Source organism: Heterodontus francisci, chromosome 13, assembly GCF_036365525.1.
Source record: "Heterodontus francisci isolate sHetFra1 chromosome 13, sHetFra1.hap1, whole genome shotgun sequence".
NCBI lineage: Eukaryota > Metazoa > Chordata > Chondrichthyes > Heterodontiformes > Heterodontidae > Heterodontus > Heterodontus francisci.
In genome coordinates, this window is record NC_090383.1 from 96,478,092 (window position 1) to 96,504,174 (window position 26,083).

The 26,083-nt window shown below is 44.4% G+C and overlaps 1 protein-coding gene across 2 annotated transcripts in view; it reads right to left on the reverse strand.

Annotated features, from left to right (window-relative positions):
* Window positions 1-436: 436 nt before the first annotated feature.
* The window catches only part of stpg4 (sperm-tail PG-rich repeat containing 4), an 81,213-nt gene continuing 55,566 nt past the window's right edge, over window positions 437-26,083 (reverse strand). Inside the window, exons 1-3 of one of the 2 annotated variants that reach the window (XM_068044145.1) lie at window positions 14,144-14,363; window positions 6,372-6,479; window positions 437-661 (exon numbers count right to left, since the gene is read on the reverse strand). In XM_068044145.1, the coding sequence (XP_067900246.1) occupies window positions 578-661; window positions 6,372-6,479; window positions 14,144-14,362 (411 nt within the window). In that variant the 5' untranslated portion in view covers window position 14,363 and the 3' untranslated portion in view covers window positions 437-577. Of the gene's footprint in view, window positions 662-6,371; window positions 6,480-14,143; window positions 14,364-26,083 lie in introns of those variants that run through there. The other variant, XM_068044146.1, reaches the window with a different exon arrangement.

A 26,083-nucleotide genomic window follows, 5' to 3' on the forward strand; every position in this document is an offset into this window, starting at 1 on the left:
TATGTAAATTCATTAAGTTTATTCATTTGAATATTTAAATTGTGGTCCCATCGCCCAGCGGAAGGGGGGCTGCCATGGAGCCTCGCCGCTGCCGGGAGGATCGGTCTGAGCCCTCCCAGTGTCAAAGTCTGTGGCAGGCCTCATCCGGACCCATCTTCAAGCCCCCCACCCCCACCATGGATCACGACATCGAGGACTTGGTAAAATCCAGCCCCCAGTCTCTGGATTGGGAACTTGAACCCACAATCTTGGGTGAGAATCTTACCACCAAGCCACACTGACACCTTTATAAAGATTTGGCATAAGTTCCTTGCTGTTGTGCTCTAATCTCCACTGTGGTACTTAAGGAAATTGTGCAAAGGAGATTGATTAATCCACCATTTTGTTCAGTTTGGAAGCCATTTTATTCACCTGGTATCCAGTATGTTTGCATCAAGCTTTCTTATTTGAATTTGCAGCCTTATCTCTGAGTTAGTAACACACTCAGGAAACTATTACAAGAAGAATTACATTATATGTATGCGAAGTTGAGAAAAATATGAAGGGAGTTGAGACATTATGCAGTTTACATGTTTAATTAATAATAGTACAGACCGGAAGCAGCTCTGGACCAGCTCGGTAGCTGTCTGATTGGATCATATGTCCCTGGTCCTGGTGTTTTCTGTTAATACATAAAGAATAGATTACCCACTGATAGAACAATCTTTTCTGTCTTTGTCCAATCTTACACTGCCCCATCTCTCCCCAATCTTGCACTGTCCCATCTCTCCCCAATCTTACACTGCCCCATCTCTCCCCAATCTTACACTGCCCCATCTCTCCCCAATCTTACACTGTCCCATCTCTCCCCAATCTTACACTGTCCCATCTCTCTCCAATCTTACACTGCCCATCTCTCCCCAATCTTACACTGCCCCATCTCTCCCCAATCTTACACTGCCCCATCTCTCCCCAATCTTACACTGCCCCATCTCTCCCCAATCTTACACTGTCCCATCTCTCCCCAATCTTACACTGCCCCATCTCTCCCCAATCTTACACTGTCCCATCTCTCCCCAATCTTACACTGTCCCATCTCTCTCCAATCTTACACTGCCCATCTCTCCCCAATCTTACACTGCCCCATCTCTCCCCAATCTTACACTGCCCCATCTCTCCCCAATCTTACACTGCCCCATCTCTCCCCAATCTTACACTGCCCCATCTCTCCCCAATCTTACACTGCCCCATCTCTCCCCAATCTTACACTGTCCCATCTCTCCCCAATCTCACACTGTCCCATATTTTCCCAATCTTACACTGTCCCATCTCTCCCCAATCTCACACTGTCCCATATTTTCCCAATCTTACACAGCCACAACTCTCTCCAATCTTACACAGCCCCATCTCTCCCCAATCTTACATGGGTTACGGGGAAAAGGCAAGGGAGCAGGACTAGGTGAGTTGCTCTTGCAGGCAGCCGGCACAGACATGATGGGCTGAATGCCCTCCTTCTGTACTGTAACCATTCTTTGATTCTAAACCATGCTTTCATATTCTATTTGAAAAATAAGAAAAATTCCTTTAATACAACTAATTGGCGAATTTTGTTCCTGAAATTTTCATCTCCCTCCTCTCCTGACGGTTATGGTACGATATTATGGGCACCAGAAGCCCTGTAAGTACTACCTATAAGTAAGTGCTGGGAAGCTACTCAATCATGAAAATGTCTAGCTCATCCTTTTCTTATCTAATCTCCACATGTGTACTTTCCATCAGACATCAGTGGATAGTGTTATGATCCTGTAGTTTTTTTGGGGGAAGAATGTGGTGTGACTTTAAGGCTGGAAAGGAAGCAGTACTGTTTTAAGGCAGTAAGCTCTAAAAACTGAGGCAAACAATGCATTCTCGTTGCCCAGGATACAGCAATTCGGAGACTGTGATTAAAAGAGTGCATTTTCGTTGCCCGCGATACAGCCATTCAGGACCAGAGATTGAGAGATACATTGTTACAATTTAATTTTGAACTGGCTTATAGTGGAGACAGACTCTTCTAACCAAAAAAAACCAGACAGACAGCCATGTGTTAACACCTGAATGGAGAGCTCTCATACCATTTAAACTGAAGGAAGAGAATTTAGTCTGTTTATTTATTATTCTCTCTCAAAATTCTAAAAGGTCAAGCCAAAACAGAGATCTCTGATAATTTAAACTGAAGTTAGGGAAGTTAGACTGCAGTGTGACTTTAAGGCTGGAAAGGAAGCAGTACTGCTTTAAGGCAGCAAGCTCTAAAAACTGAGGCAAAGAATGCATTCTCGTCATTCCTCAAAATTTCTAAAGCCAAATTGATTCATTAAAAAGTATTTGCAAGTTGTTAATTGTTGAAATTCATCGCTGGAGAAGGAGCAACAATTTTGACTTCTGAATTAGTCTACGGATTGTTCTACTGTTGAAGAACCTTTATCTCCTCATCGGATGGCAGTGAGGACTTCAAGCAACCTTGATCTGTTCCATATCCGGCAGGGGCATACATCTGCAAGGACTCTAATTTTTTCTATTTTAAATGTTATTTATATCTTCGTAGCATTTAAGAATTTAGTTTTTCTAATTAAACAGTTAATTTGTTGATTTAAAGATACCTGGTTTGGTTAGCCTCATTCAATGGGGGGGTTGGGGGGGGGTGGGGGTGCAGCGGTAATAGATGGTACAATTTGGCTGGGTCTTCCTTTAATTTGGAAAGTTTAAAATGATATGTTAGGCAATCTGTGGAGGGACAGGATTGAATTAACAGTGCATTTCTCCCACCATAATCAGAATCATATATTTTGATTGGGGGCTTTGACTGGAGCTGTCAACCCTAAAAATAGTGATCAGGAGTAGAAATCTTAGATGATATTCCTCTCCCTATCATAGGGAAACTGTGGCCACTGAGGGATCAAACTTAGGACCTTCTGGCTTATATAACTCATCAGCACATCCTATATTGGACCAATTTCATTCTGTTCAGTTTTCCAACATAATAGGCATAGATCATGTAACAATCGCAAAGCAATCATTCATAAAAGATGCCAATAGTATGTGTGGCAGGTATACTATCTGATTACAATAAGCAAGTAAATCATTATTTTACAGCAGGTTAAGTCAGATCAGATAAATTTATGGCACCGGGGAGTCAACTCATGAGTTCAATCCTTACTCCAGAGATCTGTGCACATGATGTAGTTTACATGGATTTCAGCAAAGCCTTTGACAAGGTCCCACATGGGAGACTTATCAAGAAAGCAAATGCACATGGGATATAAGGTAACTTGATAAGGTGGATTCAAAATTGGATTAGCTGTAGGAGACAGAGAGTGATGACAGACGGCTGTTTTAGTGACTGGAAGCCAGTGTCCAGTGGCGTACCACAGGGATCTGTGCTGGGTCCCCTATTGTTTGTCATTTATATAAACGACATAGATAACTATGTGGGGGGTAGGATCAGTAAGTTCGCGGATGACACAAAGATTGGCCAAGTGGTTAACAGTGAGGTTGAGTGTCTTGGGTTACAGGAAGATATAGACGGGATGGTCAAATGGGCAGAAAAGTGCCAGATGGAATTTAACGCCGAAAAGTGTGAGGTGATACACTTTGAAAGGAGTAATGTGACATGGAAGTATTCAATGAATGGCCTGACACTGGGAAGTTCCGAGGAACAAAGGGACCTTGGCGTGTTTGTCCATAGATCTCTGAAGGCAGAAGGACAGGTTAATAGGGTGGTGATAAAGGCATATGGGACACTTGCCTTTATCAATCGAGCATAGATTACAAAAGCAGAGAGGTCATGTCGGAGTTGTACAGAACTTTGGTAAGGCCACAGCTGGAGTACTGTGTGCAATTCTGGTCGCCACATTATAGGAAGGATGTGATTGCATTGGAGGGGGTGCAGAGGCGATTCACCAGGATGTTGCCTGGGATGGAACATTTAAGCTATGAAGAGAGGTTGGATAGGCTTGGGTTGTTTTCACTGGACCAGGGAAGACTGAGGGGTCACAAGTTTAAGGTGAGGGCAGGAGGTTTAAGGGGGATGTGAGGAAGAACTTTTTTACCCAGAGGGTGGTAACGGTCTGGAATGCCATGCCAGGGAGGGTGGTAGAGGCAGGTTGCCTCACATCCTTTAAAAAGTACCTGGATGAGCACTTGGCACGTCATAACATTTAAGGCTATTGGCCAAGTGCTGGCAAATGGGATTAGGTAGACAGGTCAGGTGTTTTAATGCATTGGTGCAGACTCAATGGGTCAAAGGGCCTCTTTTGCACTGTATTATTCTGTGATTCTGTGATCTAGGCTCACACTTTTTTCTGCCATTTCATGATCAGACAGAAAGTGGCTGCCTAGTACCTAAGCTTTGTGTATCTTATCTTTGGTGAGCCCTTAGAAAGTGAAAAGGACTGGATGGTGCAATTGGTCAGAGGACTGACCTTTTATTCCCGAGACCTTGGTCTAAGAGAATGAAAGTCTCCTCTTTTTATCGACTGAAAGGGTCCAACATGTGATGTGATGTGGATGAGCACTTGAGTTCAGTTCCCAGTGGGGGAGATGGGCCACTAGCAGATATGTTGCTGGAACAATGTATTGGGAACATTACTTTAACCCATGCTACACCCTGTCTGGGAGTGGCTAAAGCTGAGACTGTGCACCTAAAATGAGAAAGTGTTCCATTTCCTAGCAATAACAACCTTCACCTCAAAGAACCCAAAATTCACTGAAGATATAAGAGTGTTATGAGTGTTCAGATGCCTGATTCAGATTGGATCTGTTGAAATACACTTTTCAAAGGTTAGTCTTCGGATAAAACATCTCTGATTAGGAAACTCTGTTTTAAAGTACTACAAAAATATCATTTACATTAGAACCATAATATTTCTTTAATACTCCATAATGGGCAATGATGAATGCATTTACTGCTTCCAATTAAGCTATTCGTAACCATCCAGGGTTTTTATAATTGACAATACAAAGCTATTCTTTTTGTCAGCAGTCGTATGATTTGCCTTGTTAATTCACATGCTGTCTGAGACCTAACAACAGTAAATGATCACTATTCATAAACCAACACAGCCTATGCTGTACAAAATTCTCTGCTGACCTACATATTTGTATTTTCCAGCAATCGTCACTGGATAATGGTACGGAATAGGAACTGTAGCTGAATTTTCCCCCTCCCTGACTCTGGAATATTGAGACCAATTGTGCAGTCTTACCCCTCCCCAGCTGATATCAGCTATCTCAGTTCAAATGAAGGATTGGACCTTGGACATCTATGGTTTGTATAAGGCTGTTTCAAATTGCCAGCTTACCAACTGATGTTTTTGTGGTTTCATAATTAGAGGAGTTTTATCTCAAGAATGACTTGCTAAATATTTTAGTTCACCACCAATGATACTCATTGGTTGATGTCAATACAATTGGGGACTGTATCACTCCTTCCCTTGCCACAGAATCTGTTTTATGCTTCCACATTTATTTGGCCTTCCTGTTTTGCCAGTCACTTCTTTTGCCCCAGGCAGCATTTGGAAAGGCTGAAAAATACATCGAAAATATCAGCAATCTTAAGAAAGTCTGGAACAATTTTGACAACATATACCTTTAAGTGGCAGCAACCCTTTAAATGTTCCCAACCCTTTAAAAACTGCTAACATGTAATTTCTCAACCTTTAGCAAGCACCCAACCCACCTGAATATTTAACTGGGGCTGACCATGGAAAATCATTTCAATCAAATCAGTCCAGTTGCAGATCGGCAAACAGTAGACTCATGCATGACTCCATTACAGCACTGCCTTTTTTCTCCTCATGTTGGAAAATATGCCACAAAGTCATACAGAGATACAACACTGAAACAAGCCCTTCAGCCCACTGAGTCTGTGCCAACCAACAACCCATTCATACTAATCCTACATTAATCCCATATTCCCTATCACATCCCCACCATTCTCCTACCACCTACCTAGGGGCAATTTTACAATGGCCAATTTACCTATCAACCTGCAAGTCTTGGGCTGTGGGAGGAAACCAGGGCACCCAGTGGAAACCCACGCGGTCACAGGGAGAACTTGCAAACTCCGCACAGGCAGTACCCAGAACCGAACCCAGGTTACTGGAGCTGTGAGGCTGCGGTGCTAACCACTGTGCCACTCTAAGTGCTCATATTGTGTAAATGTCATTAATGCTCCTGGGAATGCAGATTGAAAAATAACATAACCTATATCGCCTCTCGACAAACAGCTGCATGCTCCAAGAACTAGGTTACAACAGCTTTTGAAGTTGCATTCGTGCTCACCTTTTCAGATGTCTACAAAGTGCAACGTTTTAAATATAAAAGTTTCGAGCCTTCTATCTCTTTATACTCACACTGGGACTAGGCAAGAACCGAGGCACTTTTGACTGGAAGGAGGAAGTCATGATCTGAGACACAGTATGATGCTTCACATCATATTGGCCTGGTGCTGGTCCTTCTTTCTGCAGGAGAGAAGAAAGACAATCAACATCTATGCCAGCCAAATTACCAACAAATACTGACAAAAGAACCATTTTCTCCTCTTCTCTCATGAAGGTGCTAATCCCTGTTGGGGTGCAGTTCCACAGTTGTTAACTGCTCCACACTGTCACACTCAAGTGGGCCTGGAATGTCATTTTTTGGCAGCCTGAGCCCAATGTTGTGTTAACCAAATGTCCAGGTCAGTACATTACCAGCTAGACTTAGCTCAGGAATGAGTACACCTTTGCTCCCCTATGCTTTAATAAATCCAGAAATGGGATTGAAGGTATCACATTCACAGATTCATTAAAACTACTGGATAGAGGAAAATGATCGTCCATTGTTAATTATTCTGTTTTGTTAATTTTCATTTTAATGTTGGAATTGTGCATCTAAAAGCATGGGCTGAGGAAACCATGAAAAAGATCAAAATAAAACATGAAAATAGAAACCCAGGCAGATCAAGATTTCATTGAGAGAAGAAACCATGAAGTCTCAATATTTAGTCAACATAATTGCAGATCTCCAGATTCCTGCACTTGATAAATAGCCATTATATTCATAAAAATATCGTAAAACTGTTTTCAAAACTTCACTTCAAAATGTAATTTTTGGCAGATCCACGTGTGTGGATAGTGATAGCTGAAGTCACTCATGAAAACAATAACACAGGATATGTGTTCCAATATGTCACTTTAATGTTGTTTTACCAAGTGGAACTAACAGAGAAAAGTAAACAGAGCCATTTAAAGAATGTGCAGCCTTTATTTCATCTAATACTGAATAGAACTAGGACAGGACTCAGTGTATGCTAAGAGTGGAGAGATATTAGTATGATGAAATCTTGCATAATTAATTTGGTGATCGATTATTTGAAACATAGTAAAAGTTACTCTTAATAATTTGTATATTTTGTCTTAACAGTATGCCATTTGGGTAAAAATTGAACACAAAAATAACACAAGGTTTGAATAAAAATGCATTTAGACTAGAGGCATGAGTACAGATATTTTTATCTGCTTTTTGTGCAATTTTTCAGGTACTTTCTTTCATTCCACTTTCTTGGATCCCCCCCTTGTTAAGTGCCATCACTTGTTAAGAGGCTCATGGGATAAGGGGGTTGTTGAAGAGGCAGCTCTTACCCCCTGCTAATGCTACTCTGCAGATGGGATATCAGTAGTTGGAGGGCTGTGGCACAAATGTCTGCCTGCCATTTTGTACAGTAATGGAAGGGCTCCAATACACTGTGTCCTTGTGCCTATGCTACTGTGCCAACCAAGTTTTTCAATGGTTTTTACCTTGTCCCAGTCTGGTACCTGGTTATCCAGAATGCTCAACCCACTGGGCAATGGTGGTTTAATACTCATTTGGGAACAATATACTAACTGGAATCAGGGTGCTGAAGTTGCTGTTTAAAAACTGGAGCAGTGACAGGGAACAAATATAAAACTTTGGATGGTGAAGATGAGATAGTTGGGGCCAGGAAATTGGAGACTGTTAAAGTGATGTGAAGATGAGATGCTGCTTCCTGTAAGGATTCCGTCTCTGTCACATCTACAATCTTCCACAACTGCACTTCTGATACGTTTTCCTTTCCCACTGTGGCTGACAGGGCCCTAGACCGGGTCCGTCTCAATTCCCGGGATGAAGGTTTTATCTTATAGAGAGGTTGGACAGGTTGGGCCTATACTCATTGGAGTTTAGCAGAATGAGAGGTGATCTTATTGAAACATATAAGATCCTGCGGGGACTTGATAGAGTGGATACCAGGAGGATGGTGGGGGAGACAAGAAATAGGGGTCACAATTTAAGAATACGAGGTCTCCCTTTTAAGATGGAGATGATAATTTTTTTTCTCTCAGACGGCTGTTAATCTGTGGAATTCTCTTCGCCAGAAAGCAGTGTAGCCTAGGTCATTGAATTTTTTTCAAGGCTGAGTTAGATAGGTTCTTGATAAACAAGGGAGTCAAGGGTTATGAGGGGCAGACAGGAAAGTGGAGTGAGACCGCAACCAGATCAGCCATGATCTTATCAAATGGCGGAGCAGGCTCGAATGGCCTACTCCTGCGCCGAGGTCCTATGTTCCTATGTTCTGCTCTCACCCTTCCCTTCCTTCCCAGAACCATGATAGGGTTCCTCTTGTCCTCACCTTCCACTCCACCAGCCTCCGTATTCAATAGATCATCCTCCGCCATTTCCGCCACCTCCAGTGATACACCACCACCAAACATATCTTCCCCTCCCCTCCTCTTTCAGCATTCCAAAGGGATCATTTCCTCTGTCACACCCTGGCCCACTCCTCAGCCACCCCCAACACCGCCTTCCCTTCCCACAGCACCTTTCCATGTAAGCGCAGGAGATGCAACATCTGCCCTTTTACTGCTCTCTCCTCACCATCCAAGGCTCCAAACACTCCTTCTAGGTGAGACAGTGATTTACTTGTACTTCTTTCAATTTAGTATACTGTATTCATTGCTTTCAATGTTGTCTGCTCTACAAGCAAAGACTGGGTGACCGCTTTGCGGAACACCTCTGTTCAGTCCACAAGCATGACCCTGAGCTTCCAGTCACTTGCTTGTCGCTTGTCAGGTCAGCTTGCTCTCACGCTGACCTCTCTGTCCTCGGCCTCCTGCAGTGTTCCAATAAAGCTCAACATAAACTCGAGGAACAGCACCTTATCTTTCGATTAGGCACTTTACAGCCTTCCAGACTCAACACAGAGTTTAACAATTACAGACCATAACCACTGCCCCTGCTTTGTTTCCTTTTTCTTTGCAGGTTTCGGTTTCAACTCGTTTTTCTCTTGATTGACTTTCAGACAGCAGCTGTTCATCATTCTGCCATTCACACCTCCTCCAGAAACATCTTGGGGGCTTTTATGCTCTCCCCCATGTGAGTTTGGAGACGGGAAGAGCATTTAATCAGGCGGGATGGTGGCAGGTGGGGACCCTGCCACTTTCCCGTCTCTACCCTAATTAGGTCTGTGGCAGGAAACTCTGTGCATGGCCTTCCCACTCTGCTGTCAATTGAGGCCCTTATGAGGGCAATTAATGGTCAACTGTGGGCCTCATCCCTCCTCCGCCAGTATTAGCCTAACAGTAAGCGGGCCTGCCATGCAGGGAGCATCTCAAGCAAACCCATATGGGTTTTTTGCCGGCTCCAGTGTTGGGTGGGGGGTGGGGGAAAGGGGGGTGGGTGGGGGTGATCCTTCATTCAAAGGTACTAGTGCCTGATTGAGGGATCCGGCATCAAGAAGGCCTGGGTCCCTTGATGATTCTAGGCCTCGAGTGGGTACATTACTGGCAGCAGCCACTGCCTATGTGGTGGTGCTGCTCAGTAAAAGTACCAGCAGCTCTTAGCAGGCAGGGTGTCCTTAATCCCAGGGAAGGACCACCGCCGTCCACTTAAGTGCCTAATTCGCATGTAATGCGGCGGGCCTGCCACAAAGATGGTGACGGAAGGCTCTCGCTGGCTCTCCAGCCAGTGGCCAAGACCCCGGTCGCCGACATAAAATCCAGCCCCTTTTGTTTCTTTACTTTTTCATTACCATTCCTTTGGCCTTGCACCACCAATACTTTTGTTATTTAATCTTCCCCATCTTCCATCCTATCACAGACCTTCCCTTTTGTTCCTTTCCCACCCTCCCCCTCTTTCAGTTGCTTAAAACCTATTAAAGAATCATAGATTTGTTACAGCACAGATGGAGACCATTTGGCCTATTGTGTCTGTGCTGGCTCTCCAAAGGAACAATTTACCGAGTGCCATTCCCCCACTTTCTCCCATACACCTGCACATTCTTCCTTTTCAAATAACAATCTAGTTCCCTCTTGAATTCCTCAATTGAACCTGCCTCCACCGCACTCTCAGGCAGTGCATTCCAGGTCCTAACCACTAGCTGCATGAAACGTTTTTCATGTGGCCATTGTTTCTTTTGCCATTTACCTTAAATCTGTGCTCTCTTGTTCTCGATACTTCCACAACTGGGAACAGTTTTTCCCTATCTACTCTGTCCTGACCCCTCATGATTTTGAATACCTCTATCAAATCTCTTCTCGACCTCTCTTCTCCAAGGAAAACAGTCTTAACTTCTCAATCTATCCACTTAACTGAAGTTCCTCATCCCTGGAACTATTCTTGTGCATATTTTCTGCACTCTCTCTTATGCCTTCACATCTTTCCTAAATTGTGGTGCCCAGAACTGGACACAATACTCCAGTTGAAGCTGAACCAGCGTTCTATACAAATTTAACATAACTTCCTTGCTTTTGTACCATATGACCCTATTAATAAAGCTTAGGATGTTAATCTGTTAATTGTGTATCAATTGTTTGATTCTATGCAGGTAGAGGGTGTTAATTGGGGTTTTACTTAAGCACTTATAAGCAGACACTTACTGAGACTGGTGGAGGGTTTTGTAATCCTTTCTCTTTAAAAGCAGCCCACTGTTCAGTTACCGTTTTCCCTGCCAACCTTTGAATCCAGTTTATATGGCTTAGATCCATTATTAACACATTGAAGTTGGCTTTCCCCAGTTAATTCTTCTTCCTCTGGATTGTTCCTTGTCCTTTTCCATACCCAACCTAAACCTTACATTATAATGATCACTGTCCCCTAAATGTTCCCCTACTGACACTTGATCCACTTGGCCCACCTCATTCTCAAGAATCAAGTTTAGCAATGCCTCCTTTCTTCTTGGACTGGAAACATACTGCTGTAGAAATTTTTCTAGGAACTCTTGCCCCTTTCTGCCCTTTACATGACTATTATCCCAGTCTATATTCGGATAGTTAAAGTCCCCCATTACAATGACTCTATAATCCCTGCACCTCTCTGTAATTTCCTTGCAAATTTGTTCGTCTGCATCTTTCCTATTTTTAGGTGGTTAATAGACTACACTGAGCAATGTAACTGCACCTTTTTTGGTCCTTAGCTCTAGCCAAATAGATTCTGTCCTTAACCCCTTTGGAACATCCTCTCTCTCCAGTACTGCAACGCTCTGCTTAATCAATACTGCCACCCGTCCCCCTTTCCTTCCTTTCCTATCTTTCCTGATCACCTTGTATCCAGGAATATTTAATACCCAGTCCTGCCCTCCTTTGAGCCAGGGCTCCATTATAGCTACAACATCATATTTCCACATGGCAATCTGTGCCTGTAACTCACCAATCTTATTTACCACACTCCATGCATCCACATACATGCACAGTAACCCTAATTAGACTTTAGTACTTTCTCGTTTACTCCGAACCCACCTAATAACTTACTATTTCCTACTCTGGCGCTAACTGTCTCTTCCAGTATTCTGTGCCCCTTGGTATTCCTCTCAAGTATTACCTCCTGGTTCCCACATCCCTGTCAAATTAGTTTAAATCCTCCCCAATAGCACTACCAAATCGCCCAGCAAGGAAATCGGTTCTAGCTCTCTTCAGGTGCAAACTGTCTGGCCTGTACAGGTCCCATCTCCCCCAGAGCTGGTCCCAATGTCCCAGGAATCAAAAGCCCTCCCTCCTGGACCATCTTTCCAATCCCAAATTCATCTGCTTTATCCTATTTCTGTACTCACTTGCACATGGTGCCAGGAGTAATCCAGAGATTACTACATCTATTTATTTATATTTAGAGATACAGCACTGAAACAGGCCCTTCGGCCCACCGAGTCTGTGCTGACCAACAACCACCCATTTATACTAACCCTACCACTTACCTACACTAGGGGCAATTTACAACGGCCAATTTACCTATCACCTGCAAGTCTTTGGCTGTGGGAGGAAACCGGAGCACCCGGCGAAAACCCACGTGGTCAGAGGGAGAACTTGCAAACTCCGCACAGGCAGTACCCAGGATCGAACCCAGGTCCCTGGAGCTGTGAGGCTGCGGTGCTAACCACTGCGCCGCTAATTTGCAACCTAGCTCCCTAAATTCTGACTGCACGACCACATCCCTCTTTCTGCCTATGTTGTTGGTACCAATGTGGAGCATGACTGCTGGCTGTGCACCCTCCCTTCTCAGGGTTCTCTGCAGCCGTTCAGTGACATCCTTGACCCTGGCACCAGGGAGGCAACACACCATCCTGGATTCACCTCTGCAGCCGCAGAAACGTCTGTCTATTCCCCTATCGAATCTCCTATCATTATTGCTACATTTCTAGCTTTTCCTAGTTAGATTAGAGATACAGCACTGAAACAGGCCCTTCGGCCCACCGAGTCTGTGCCGAACATCAACCACCCATTTATACTAATCCTACACTAATCCCATATTCCCAACAAACATCCCCACCTGTCCCTATATTTCCCTACCACCTACCTATACTGGTGACAATTTATAATGGCCAATTTATCTATCAACCTGCAAGTCTTTTGGCTTGTGGGAGGAAACCGGAGCACCCAGAGAAAACCCACGCAGACACAGGGAGAACTTGCAAACACCACACAGGCAGTACCCAGAATCGAACCCGGATCCCTGGAGCTGTGAGGCTGCGGTGCTAACCACTGCGCCACTGTTAGTTCTGAAATGTTAACTCTGTTTCTCTCTCCAAAGACACTGCCTGACCTGCAGAGTATTTCCAGCATTTTCTGCTTTTATTACAAAAATATAACAATTGCCCTTGTCACGTCACCTTCTTTAAATGGCTGGAGGAAAATCAGTCAAGAAAAATGGAAAATGTGCTTGCTAACCTGTGCATTCTCCGAAATCTTGCATTTTAAAACAACTTTGTACAAGATTTGTTTCTAAGACACTCTCTCAGCTGCACATAAACATTGAGCTGGTGACATTTGTCAGAGATTTTCTCTTCTCTCCAGTACCACTTTACTAACCTTTGAGTCAGAAGGTTGTGAGTTTAAATCCAACTCCAGAGATTTGGGCACATAATCTAGACTGACGCTCGAGTGTAGTACTGACAGAGTGCTGCTCTATCAGCAGTGTCCTCTTTTCCATTGGAACGTTAAATCAAAACTCCATCTGCCTTCTCAGTTTGACTTAAAATATCCAATGATGCTATTTTGAAGAGCAGAGAAATTCTCCCCAGTGTCCTGGACAAGATGTACATCTTAACCAATATCACTAAAACAGATGATTTGGTCATTATCATATTGTTGTTTGTGGGAGCTTAAATTACAAGATAGTACTGGAAAAGGTAGTTAAAATAGTACACAGACAGAAGAAACAAGTGAATAAATGCGAGTTTACTGAGTTCATTGCAACCCACGTTTTCTTCCTAAGTTTTATTCAGAACTAACATTTATAGCTCCTCCCCCCCAAACATCCCTACTGATTATCATCTGTGTTTAAAGACTGAAAAGTTGCTAGATTAAAAAAAAAAATAAGAACTTAAAATGAAGAACTCAAATCATGGGAAATGACTCAAGGAATAGTCACCATTTTATGACTGAATGCATGCCTGAAGGCCTTTCGGTCTTATTTTGCTAAACTGATACAATGCAAGACAACGTCATCTGGGTAATGAATCTTCTCAGCTCTCACATGACAAAAGACATACATATTACATTAATAAGTCTACTCAAATGTCAAGAGTAACTTTCATTGAAGCAATATTCCTGCAAAATTAACCCTAAACAACAATATTAACACTTACAAAATTCAAATAATGAAGTAAAAGATTACTGGTCCTGAATTTCCACAGTACCTGGAGGCAGACTGCTGGTGAAGACAGACGATAAATGCCTGGAATTTCCCAATTACAGTAGCTTTGTCGGAATACCCCAGACAGACCACGCAAAATGATTTCTGCTGATCTTCCACTGAAGTTATGGCAACCAATGGGGAGAACCCGCAGGAAACTTCCAGCAGTTTCTTTTTCATTTGTTCTTGCGATTTGGTAACGCTGGCTGCATTTGCTGCCCATCTGCGGTCACTCTGAGAGCATTAAGGGTAAACCATACTGGAGTCACCATAAAAGATGACGATAAGATGCAGAACCCTAATTTGAATAAATTATTCTGCATTTAAAATGTTCCCACTGTTGCTGCTGTCAGCGCATCTACCTTCTTAAATATGGTCACACTTCCTGCCCACTATATTGGGTGCACAGCAGGTGTTTTAATGCCAGATGAAGAGTTGAATTTCTAGGCCACAATCTCTGGTTGCTAGTTGAGCATTATAACCAGAAGGCTACCATACACACATCCCTATCCTGAAGATAAGGCTGTGGAATTTCCTCTGGGGTGGTCGTGAGTTGTAATTTCATCCACTTTCTAGCTGCCTGACCTCTTAAAAAGAGGTGGAACCATTGGGATGGAGTCATCTGCTGTAATTCTGCTTGCCTCATCACCTGAGCCCCCAGTGTACTGTAGGCTGGCAAGATGCAGTTATGCAGTATAATTAATTGTGTGGTTAAAGTGAGGCTCATTAGCCTGTTTGAAGCTGAGTTTGTGGTATGGAACACTCAAAGAAAGAGGCTTTGGCCATTGTAAAATCATCCCTCTTATAAAGGGGTAATTTCATCTTGGTGCAGCTGTTTTTTTACTGGGATCTACTGGATGTACAAACGGCTGGCGAGCACTGCATTTTGCTGCCCACTGCTGCAAACGGGTACTTAAATCTGTCGATTATAGGGTGGTTACTTGGGAATTCTGTTGGGGTGAGACACTTGGGACACCAATGGGTGTAATTCCCACTCTGCCATAGTTACTGCGGCATAGCAGGATTGTGGATCTTCAAGTCCAATGCCATTCCATTCCATTTCCTCCACTTCTCCATTTTCTCTGTGCCTTTTTTTTTTAACTTTAATGTTACTTTGTTATTGTTCTATTATTGAACCTAATTAACCTATAGAACCATAGAATGGTTACAGCACATGCCAGCTCTCTGCAAGAGCAACTCAGCTAGTCCCACTCCCCTGCCTTTCTCTCATAGACCTGCAAATCTTTTCTCTTCAGATAATAATCCAATTCTCTTTTGAAAGCCACGATTGAACCTGCCTCCACCACACTCCCAGGCAGTGCATTCTAGATCCTAATCACTCGCTGCATAAAAAAGCTTTTCCTCATGTCACCTCTCATTCTTTTACCAATCACTTTAAAATGGTGTCCTCTGGTTCTCGATCCTTACACAAATGGAAACAGTTTCTCCCTATCTACTTGGTCCAAATCGCTCATGATTTTCAGCATCTCTATCAAATTCCTCTCAACCTTCTCCAAGGAGAACAACTCCAACTTCTCCAATCTATTCTCGTAACTGAAGCTCCTCATCCCTGAAACCATTCCCATAAATCTTTTCTGCACCCTCTCCAATGCCTTCACATCCTTCTTAAAGTGCGGTGCCCAGAATTGGACACAATACTCCAGTTGAGGCTGAACCAGTGTTTTATAAAGGTTCACCATAACCTCTTTGTTTTTGTACTCAAAGCCTCTATTTACAAACTCTCTTTTCTAACACTTGTGTAACTTTGGAAGTAACTTCAAAAAATTTTATTTACACTCTTCACTTTCACCTCCTGGCTCAAGCCATCCACTTTGATGAAGGGAGAAGCTACGACCAACTGGATTTTTGCTGGCTGAGGAGTTTTTTTTATTTAAGCTGATCTGAGTGGGTATAGTCAACATGGATTTATGAATGGGAAATCATGTTTGACGAACCTGTCGGAGTTTTCTGAGGATGTTACGAACAGAATTGATAAAGGGGAGTATACTTGGATTTTCAGAAAGCTTCTGATAAAGTCCCCCACAGGAGGTTGGTTAGCAAAATTAACGCACATGGGATAGAAGGTAATATACTGGCATGGATTGAGGATTGATTAACGGGCGGAAAACAGAGTAGGAATAAACAAGTCATTCTCACGTTGACAGGCTGTGACTAGTAGGGTACTGCAAGGATCAATACTTGGGCCTCAGCTGTTCACAATATATATCAATGATTTGGATGTGGGGACCAAATGTAATATTTCCAAGTTCGAGGATGACACAACACTAGGTGGGAATGTGTGTTGTGAGGAAGATGTAAAGTGGCTTCAAGGGGATTTGGACAGATTTAGTGAGTGGACAAGAACATGGCAGATGGAATATAAAGTGGAAAAAATGTGAGGTTATCCACTTTGGTAGGAGGAATAGATGTGCAGAGTATTTCTTAAATGGTAAAAGATTAGAAAGTGTAGATGTACAAAGGGACCTGGGTGTCCTCGTTGATATGTCACTGAAAGCTAACATGCAGGTGAGGCAAGCAATTAGGAAGGCTAATGGTTTTTAGCCTTTATTGCAAAAGGATATGAATATAGGAGTAGTGAAGTCTTGCTTCAATTATATAGAACCTTGGTTAGACCGCACCTGAGGTACTGTGTGTAGTTTTCGTCCCCTTACCTTAGGAAGGATATCATTACCATAGAGGGAGTGCAACAAAGGTTCACCAGACTTGTTCCTGGGATGGCAGGACTGTCCTATGAAGAGAGATTGGGGAAACTGGGCCTGTATTCTCTAGAGTTTCGAAGAATGAGAGGTGATCGCATTGAAACCTACAAAATAATTAAAGGGATAGACAGGGTAGATGCAGGTAAGATGTTTCCCCTGGTTGGGGAGTCTAGAACCGAGAGACACAATTTCAAAATAAGGGGGAAGCCACTTAAGACCGAAATTTCTTTATTCAGAGGGTAGTGAATCTTTGGAATTCTCTACCCCAGAGGGCTGTGGAAGCTCAATCATTGAATATGTTTAAAGCAGAGATTGACAGATTTCTAAATACTAATGACATAAGGGGATATGGGAATAGTGTGGGAAAAAGGCATTGAAGTGGATGATCAGCCATGATCGTATTGAATGGTAGAGAAGACTCGATGGGCTGAATGGCCTACTCCTGCTCCTATGTTCCTATGTAATTGACAACCCATGGGATTGAGTTGTTCATGTCATAGACACAACAACCTCGAAAATCTGCAGTGATTCCAGCGGATTCCCACTGTAAGACAGCAGTCCGCTATAATGACTAGAAAATAGGCTGGGACACTCTTAAGGCAGGGTGCTGGGCTAGTACTAAAGTGCTCAGAGTGGCCTTGTTGGGTTGTAGCCTCCAGCCACCCATTTACCCTTAAAAGGTGATTGAAATAAGTGGGAATTGAATATAAAGTAGGGAGGGTATGCTTCAGTTATACAGGGCATTGGTCAGACCACATCTAGAGTACTTTATACAGTATTGGCCTCCTTATTTAAGGAAGGATGTAAATGCATTGGAAGCAGTCAGAGAAGGTTTACTAGACTAATACCTGGAATGGGTGGGTTGTCTTATGAGGAAAGGCCAGGCTTATATCCGCTGGAGTTTAGAAGAGTAAGAGACGACTTGATTGAAACATATAAGATCCTGAGGGGTCTTGACACGTGCTGGAAAATGGGACTAGAATAGTTAGGTGCTTGATGGCTGGCACAGACACGATGGGCCGAAGGACCTGTTTCTGTGCTGTCTAACTCTGACTCTGACCAAATATTAGACTTCCCATGCCCCAAGCCTTCTTTAGGACAAAAGTATTAAGAATAGATGTACTGGCCAACCACTGACAGGTGCCAGGGCCACTTGGGTGTACAGGCCAGGATTGAGGCCTAAAATTATCTCATCACTTTTTTCAACATTAAAAAAAAAATGATCCCCTTTTATAAAGAGGCTGTGAGGGCACCTCCCAAAGGGTCCCATCACCCCTCAGGCCCAAAACTCTTTGGCAGACTTTCCGATCTTTTTGGGGCATTGAGGGCACCCAGGCTGTGCCACTATCCTGCCAAAGGTATACAGATGACTCAAAAGACTTGCCAGGGTCAGCGGCAGAGATCATGGTGGATGTAACATGCTAGATTGCACTGTCCCATGAATCTTTGAGGCTCATCACTTTAATCTATAATCAGTAAGAAGTCAATCTGCCATCCAAGTAAACTCATCAGCAGTCCCTAAATCCCATTCAAGTAAACTCACAAGCAGTTCCCTGCTCCCTCTGCTCTACCATCATTGACTGCTCATTCACTCACCTTGGTCTCGGCCTTTGGAAATTCCTCCCTCAGCATCTCTACCTTGATATCTCACTCACTGCCTTCAAAACCCTCCTTAAAATGCTTTTTTATCCCCCAGCTCCTGGCCTTCGCCCTCTTCATTGGTTTTCCTCCCCTTTGCTCCCCTTTGAAGTGGACTGGGCCCAAAAGAGGCCCAAAAGGAGGCAGGAGTGCTCCTTCAGCTCCCACAAAAAAACCTTAGCCCTCCACTGCCACAAATTAATCTCTGCCCCTGACTGTGGGACCCCAGTTGATACTGCCACTTGCCCACTGTTGCTGGGCGGTTCTGGGCTGCGTCTTCCCACCAACATCCTACCTGGAACAAGTGAGAAGTTGATTTAAACGAGGCCCTGCTGTTAAAATTAGCCAGCTCACATTCTGCCACGTGCTGCCGCGAAATTAACTCGCCAATCCAGTTTTCTGTTGGAAACTCGCTGGCAGTTAAAATCGGAGCCATTGACTGTTTATCCACAGACAATTTCTGACATTCAGATCCTCAAAATCACAAAGACGTTCTCCTAAGCTGCTGTAGATCTTTAAGTTCTGTAGCAGCGTGAGATTTCACACCCATGAGCGAGCGAGTTCCCAGTCACAGGTGTTTCCTAGGCCTGGAGCTAGCATATTAAAATTAAAATCAAATTGACTGTGAAGATTTATGTGGGGTTGGATGGGTGTGTTTCATCACTCCACATCCAAGCTTATATCTGATCAGAAAATCTAGTTTCAAATCATGAAATAATACTGACATTTTTTGCCTATTAAAGTTTTATTCCCCTGCTTTTAGTTTCTCGGTGCCCCATATCAATCAATGACTGCCAAGGGAAGGAAGGGTAAAGGAAGAGAATGGGACTGTTATGACCAGGTGAGAAAGAGGTCTAGGGTTCCCTTTCAGCCTTCACCTGGTCTTAACCGTAACAGGGTTTAATTTTAAACATAACTATGTTTTTAGCTCCCCCTTGTGCATCCTTGTTCACCAATTTCCAATTATAAGGCGAAGAAACCAGCACAAACAGGCTTTCTTAGGTTTAAAAAAGAAAAGTTGACATTTCTTAAACTTAAATTCTAATTCAGTAAACGCCTACGGATACACACCGCACCCCATGCTAGCATGCATACGCAATACACTCATGCAAATAGAGACTGAAAAGAGCAGAAGAAAAATAAAGTGGAACGGTTTGAGGCAATATCTGAAGAGTTGCTGTTACGGTTCTTCGAGCTCACTGTAGAGTCCTTGATTGTAAGTAGATCTTGTTTCTCGTTGGGGCCCAGTATTCTTCTTAAACCTTGTTCGCTATAGGAGACTTTTCTCTCTTGGGGTACATGTGTTTTCAGTGGATTCAGAGGCTTGTAAGAAAGAGATGGGAGCAGACAGATGAGATCTTCTCAGTCCAGCAGCAAACAGACACTCTGCCCAAACTGTTTGTACAAATTCAAAAAACTCAGGTTGCCCAGCCGGTTAGTCATGTGACTAGCTGGTTTGACCATGTCTCTTTGTGTATTCGGCCATCTTAGCAGTCAACCTGGAATATGAGCTCACCAACCTTCAACGTCTGGTGATCAAAAGTCCATTGTCGGTTGAATGTGTCAGGGAATGGCTGCTTTGTCTTTCCAAACACTGTCTGTTAATATGCAAATGTCTTTTCCAGCCACGGCTGATCCGTTTAACAAGTCCTTTCTTAATTCCAGTAACAGTTTAAAATCAATGTTCATTAATGTGCCTCATTTTTGGCAGGTGGGGGCCTAGCATGACAGGGACCAATCTCAATGCCTGGGGAGATATTTGTCATGCATCTTTATATGATGTTAAACAACACAGTGAGGTTCGTGGATTCCAATGCCTTGAAGGTCTCGAACAGATTTATTAACAGCAAAACTAGTATATACAATACAGAGCAAACTACGTACAGAACCGTTGTCCAGGATGTTACAGTTGCAGAGTGACAATGGCTTCAAGTCACATGACTACATCCTGGTACTTAGCTCACTAGCATACTGAGTTCTTAAAAGTTCATCACTATTGAAGCGATCATACAACATCCCCTTTCTTTCCAGAGAAAAGTCTCAAACGTTTTAAGTATAAACACATAAAATTGGATATCAAAATTAGTTCTACAGGGATAGAGATGATAAAATTTCTGAGTATGAGGATAGGGATTGTGAAATTTACGAGTGTAGAAGCTTAAGAGTCCATATATCGTTTTAGTGGTTTGACAGCTATTGCTCGGAGAATTTGTGTCTCAGCTGTTGCTGTTTTCTCTGATGTTTCTCCCTTTCTGCATTCAGTTTCTGTTGCTCTGCCTTCAACCTGTTAATATACTCTGTTGCTTAAGTCATGCATCTTTATGTGATGTTAAGCAACATAATGAGGTTCATGGATTCCAATGCCTTGAAGATCTCGAACAGATTTATTAACAACTAAACTAATATATACAATACAGAACCTTTGTCTAGGGTGTTACAGCTGCAGAGTGACAATGGCTTCTAGTCACATGACTATGTCCTGGTACTTAGCTCACTAACATACCAAGTTCTTAAAGGGACATCACTTTTGAAGCGAACATACAACAATATTGGGACCTGTGCTCTGCGCTTTAACAATTCTCAGGTGTTTCTGAAAAAGTGCAAATGTCATTTGGCTTCCTACCAAACTGAGGGATGCCAATTTGCCGCACCATTTTAGATTTACTGAGTAACAGAACTGAGTTCTTGAAATATTTATTTCTACGAGCCAGGGGCTTGAACTGTGTGATCTTTGAATGATTGGTGGTTATTTTTAGCTTCTACCGGTGGTGTTATCACTGCCTTAATGTAAATGGCTTCTAACAAACCATGTGCAGATGAGGTTGTGTTTATGCTATCCTTCTCCTTTAATAAAGCAGCACTCTGTGTACAAAACAAATTAATTACAAGGAGCTGCAGACACTGTGGACTCCTGGGTCCAGCTTCAGCAGAAGACATAATTAGTTCACCTCATGATTATCTCACATGTTTAGGGCAGTGGATCATAGGATTCATCTGCAGTAGTTGTTAAGTTATTTTTATTTTATTTTACTTTGAATGTTCCCTTCTGGGGATCTCCCTTGGTGGCTCAGATGGTAAATACAATACAATTCCACAGAGTGGAACTGAGCTTTACAGACAAGGTCCCAGATCCAAACTACCTGAAAGGGTGGTGGAAGGAGATTCAATAGGAACTTTCGAAAGGGAATTGGGTATATACGTGAAAGGAAAAATTTGCAAGGCTATGGGGAAAGAGCAGGGAGTGGGACTAAATAGATAGCTCTTTCAAAGAGCCGGAACAGGCAAGATGGGCCAAACGGCCTCCTTCTGCACTGTAAACTTCTATGATAGTCTCTCTTGAGACAGCTAATCTGAACTGGTGCAACAATTGACTTCAGTGCATGTGAGGTAGGGAGGGAGAAAACCATTTCATGCTCATTACCCAGTCACGCCTGCAAGAAAAGGCATGGGTGAGGACGAGATCAGATTCAACTGTATAACTCCAATGATTGAATAACCTGCCAACATTTATTATCTATGATCACTCATGAAAAATAGCCACCTTGTTAAGATACTGGAAAGCTGTTGCCACCTGCACAACTGCACCCAGCAAGAATGATGAGTAACTGTTCTCAGGAGAGAAAAGCAGAGGAAACTAGGGAAAACATTTTTTAATAGACTGTACAGCTGCATATGCACAGCTGAAAATGTTTTGTTTAGTATGAAAGAATGAAGGCATTTGGACATGAGCATTCATTTCCATTCCCTTCACATTTCTTTTTCGACTGATATAGAGGGAAAGCATGATCAAGAGCTAAGTGATTCTTCGTGTGTGGCTAGACAGTGAGTGTCAGCAGGTTATGCAATCATGATTCACAATTGAGCCTCATCTTCTCTTCACATGACCCCACTTTTCCCCAGGGATCACTGGATGGCGATCACGAGTAAGAAACCTAGCCCCAGGGACACTGAAGCCAATTATAGCACCTCAACTGCAGGCTTGGCTGAAAGCAACAAACTCAGCGCTTACAAGGAATTGAACCTGCGATCATCTGATTTATAAGGCTAGTACTACATTAGTGGGCCATCAGGGAGGTGAGGGATAAAAATTGCAATTATCGGCATGTACAATGATTAAAGATATTGGGGGGGAGGGGGGGAGCGGGGCTTTATGCTCTCCCCTGTGGCGGTTTAGAGGCAGCGAGAGCATAAAATCAGGTGGGATGGTGGTGGGGGGAGGGGGCCGGTGTGGGGGGGAGGTGATTCCCACCACAATTCCACCTCTGCCAAAGTTTAGTGCAGGGCAGGAAGGCCTGAGAACGACTTTCCCACCACGCTGCCAATTGAGGCCCTTAACTGGGTCATTAACCCCCAATAAAGGCCTCTTCCCACTGCAGCCACAATTAGCCATGCGGTGGGTGGCCCTATTGCCGCACGGGAAGCATGCCATGGAAAACTGTGCAGGCTGCTTGCCGGCTCCGGATCGGGGTGCAGGTGATGGGGTGGGGGTCCCTCTTTCAAAGGCACAGTGCCTGAACGAGAGAGTTGGCATCAGGAAGGGGGACCCTGCTGCTGACTCCCCCCCTTCCCCTCCCTCCCCCGCAACTCCCATCCCGCAAAACCCCTCCCGCCATGACCTACCTGAGGCCTAGCTCCAGCGACGCTCCTCAGCCTCCAGGATGATCACCTCCAGCAGTAGCCACTGCTTCCATGGAACTTCCGGCAACAGGGTCCGAGATCCTATCTTGGCTCGCCATTGGCCACTTAAGTGCCTGATTGGCACTAAATTCGGCGGGCTTCCGGAAAAGAGGCGACACAGGATCTCGATATCGGTTTCTCCCGACGTCGAGACAGCCGCCACCATACAGTTTATCCCTGTAGAGACTGCAGACATCACTTTGAAATGTTTCTTTCTCACTGTATCATTGGTTCTCAGTCATGACATCATCTTCATAAAATATAAAAGGTCATGGAGATGTCATCACGTGTGTCATAAATTATAAGAACATAAGTAACATAGGAAAAGAAAACGCCATTTAGCCAATCAAGTGTGCACCTTGCACATATAGGGCGTGAAATTCAATCGCGGAAAGCCATACGGCATCGCTGGCCACTTCCCATTCGGCCCACATGGTGTAACTCAACTGGAGTGGTGCACACTGGTCTGTTCCCTGCATGCGGCCAAAGTCGTTGATCATATGCGATCATGACATCATTGATGCCAATGGGCTGACGCCTTCCTTATTCACTCCTGAAACAACAAGCGTTATGAAGCAAGATCAGCGCTGTTCTGGGCTATTTAAAGGGCCACTCAACAAGTTGCAGCAAATTTGATGGTAGCACTGGTAGGTTGCTGGAGGAATTTGGAGGTTCTTGCTCACCACAGAAAGACAGAAAATAACACTGCTTTGCATTGGTTTGGAGCCAGTAGTTGCAACTGCAATGCCACTTGCTCTGCAACATGAGCAGGACAGGCAGAGGAAGAGGCTGAGTGCAGAACCTCTATGAGGAGGGAGGAAAGGGACAGCACTCCTCAGACGACTCTAATCAGAAAGGGTCTTTCAGAAGCACCATTTCTAGGTTGCAAGTAGCAGGAGCAGTGCCTCAGGAGGTTACGCTTCACAAAGGAGGTAGTGACACGTGTTTGTGTATAAGGTAGTGCCACCTTCTACACAATGCACCTGCAGCCTCAAATCAGGCCAAGGACGGCCCTCCCAGTGACTGTGAAGATCACCGTCACTCATTCTTACTATGCAACGGGATCCCTACAGTTGGGAGCAGGCGACATTAGCAATGTGTTGCAGTTTGCTCTGGACAGAAGTAGCAGAGAGATGACAGAGGTAGTCTACAGAAGGAGGAGGGACTTCATCCTCCTCTCCCTGAGAGGGGAAGACCAGGATGAAAGGGTATGTTCGCTAGGATAACGGGCTTCCCATTGGTGCGGGTGCCACTGACTGCACGCATGAGGCTCTGTGGGCCCTCACACTGACGGGCAGCAATACTGCAACTGCAAGGGCTACCACTGTGTCAATATACAGTTGGTATGCGACCACACCAAGAAATTCATCTCGGCGAATGCCCACTTAGCTGACAGCACCCAAGATGCTTTCATCCTACAACAGTCAGCAATTCCTAGCGTCTTTGGGCCTCCAAGACAGATAATAGGATGGCAGCTTGGTAACAAGGGATACTCCCTCCACACATGGCTCATGACTGCCTTGCACCATTCCACCATGCGAGGTCAGAGGGCCTTCAATGAAAGCCTTGGAAACACCTGCAACACCGGGGAGCCAGCCGTCGGGCTCCTACAACAGAGATTTCACTACTTAGATCGCTCAGGGGGATCTCTGCTGTACACATCTGAGAGGGCCTCCATGTTTGTGGTGGTATGCTGCATCCTCCACAACCTCGCAATTAAGACGGCACAGGCATTATCTCCTGGAATCCAGAGGTTACTTCGGGAGGAGGAGGTGGAAGAAGAGAGGAGACCAGATCCACCAGATGCAACTGGGCAGAGTGAGATGGACTGCACTTGCCGGCAGTGCGTCCAATGGTGCAATGTTCCCACAGGTGATCTCCTCATTGGCCGCCTTCGTGTTCACAGTTCTATTAAGGATGGTGGGTGGGCTCCCAATGCTGCCGGCCCAATCAGAGGGCCAGCAGCTCTGGAACCTCGGCAGCCCCACAGGGAGAGCTGGGCGCTGCTGAGGCAGGTCAGAGACTGCGTGGGTGCCTCAACATGGGGGCTCCTTCGGAGGGGTTGATATAAGTAAAAAAAAATTAGGGCCAAAACCATTAGGCCCCTCAGAGCGGAAGGGAAACTTACTCTGGCAGAATAGTTTGGGAATAATGCCTTTCCTGTCCACGGCCCCCTCAATGGGACATTCAGCCTCCAGCTCCGATAGCCACCCAGCCTGCTGCTGGGAGGTCTCCTCTACTGGACCTATCTGCCTATCCTAGCTGCAGCCCACTCGTGCCCGGTGACTCACCACATGCAATTCCCAACTCTAAACTAGCTTCTAATGTTCATGCATCTGAGCTGGTAGCTGTGAATGAAAGGTGAAGTGACAGTGCTTCTTCCTCAGAGGTGTGCTCTTCCTCTCAGCCTTCCACCTGAGGCTGCACCAGCTGAGCAGCTGGCAATTCTTGACTATCTGAAAGCACAAAAGCATAAGAGGAGGGTGAGGGCGAAGGAAGGCAGTGTGGAGAGGAAAGCAGAAGGTCCACGTTCACTCCATTGGCAGGTTCCATTTTATGGAACTTTCAGGATGAGAGTGAGGTGTGAGTAGAGAAGGTGCAGAGGCATCAACTTACCATCATCCAGAGTGGCCTTGGCAGTGCCAGGCTCCACCAGCTCTGTGGCATCGGTGCCTAGTATCCTTGAACCATCTCCTCAAGGGCACTAATCTCCCTCCTGTTGTGGGTGCCCTATTCCTGCAAGGAAGAGGGCAGAATCGCTGTGACTGTGTGTCAGTGTGTGTTGTGCCTGCCATAGCTGAACAGCTGTAGGTTCACAGAGCTGTGCAGAGATGTGTGCGCGGCTGCAGCGATTGGAAGGTGCGTGTGGGTAAGGTGTAGTCTAAGGATGTTAGGAGTTAGTCCTGAGT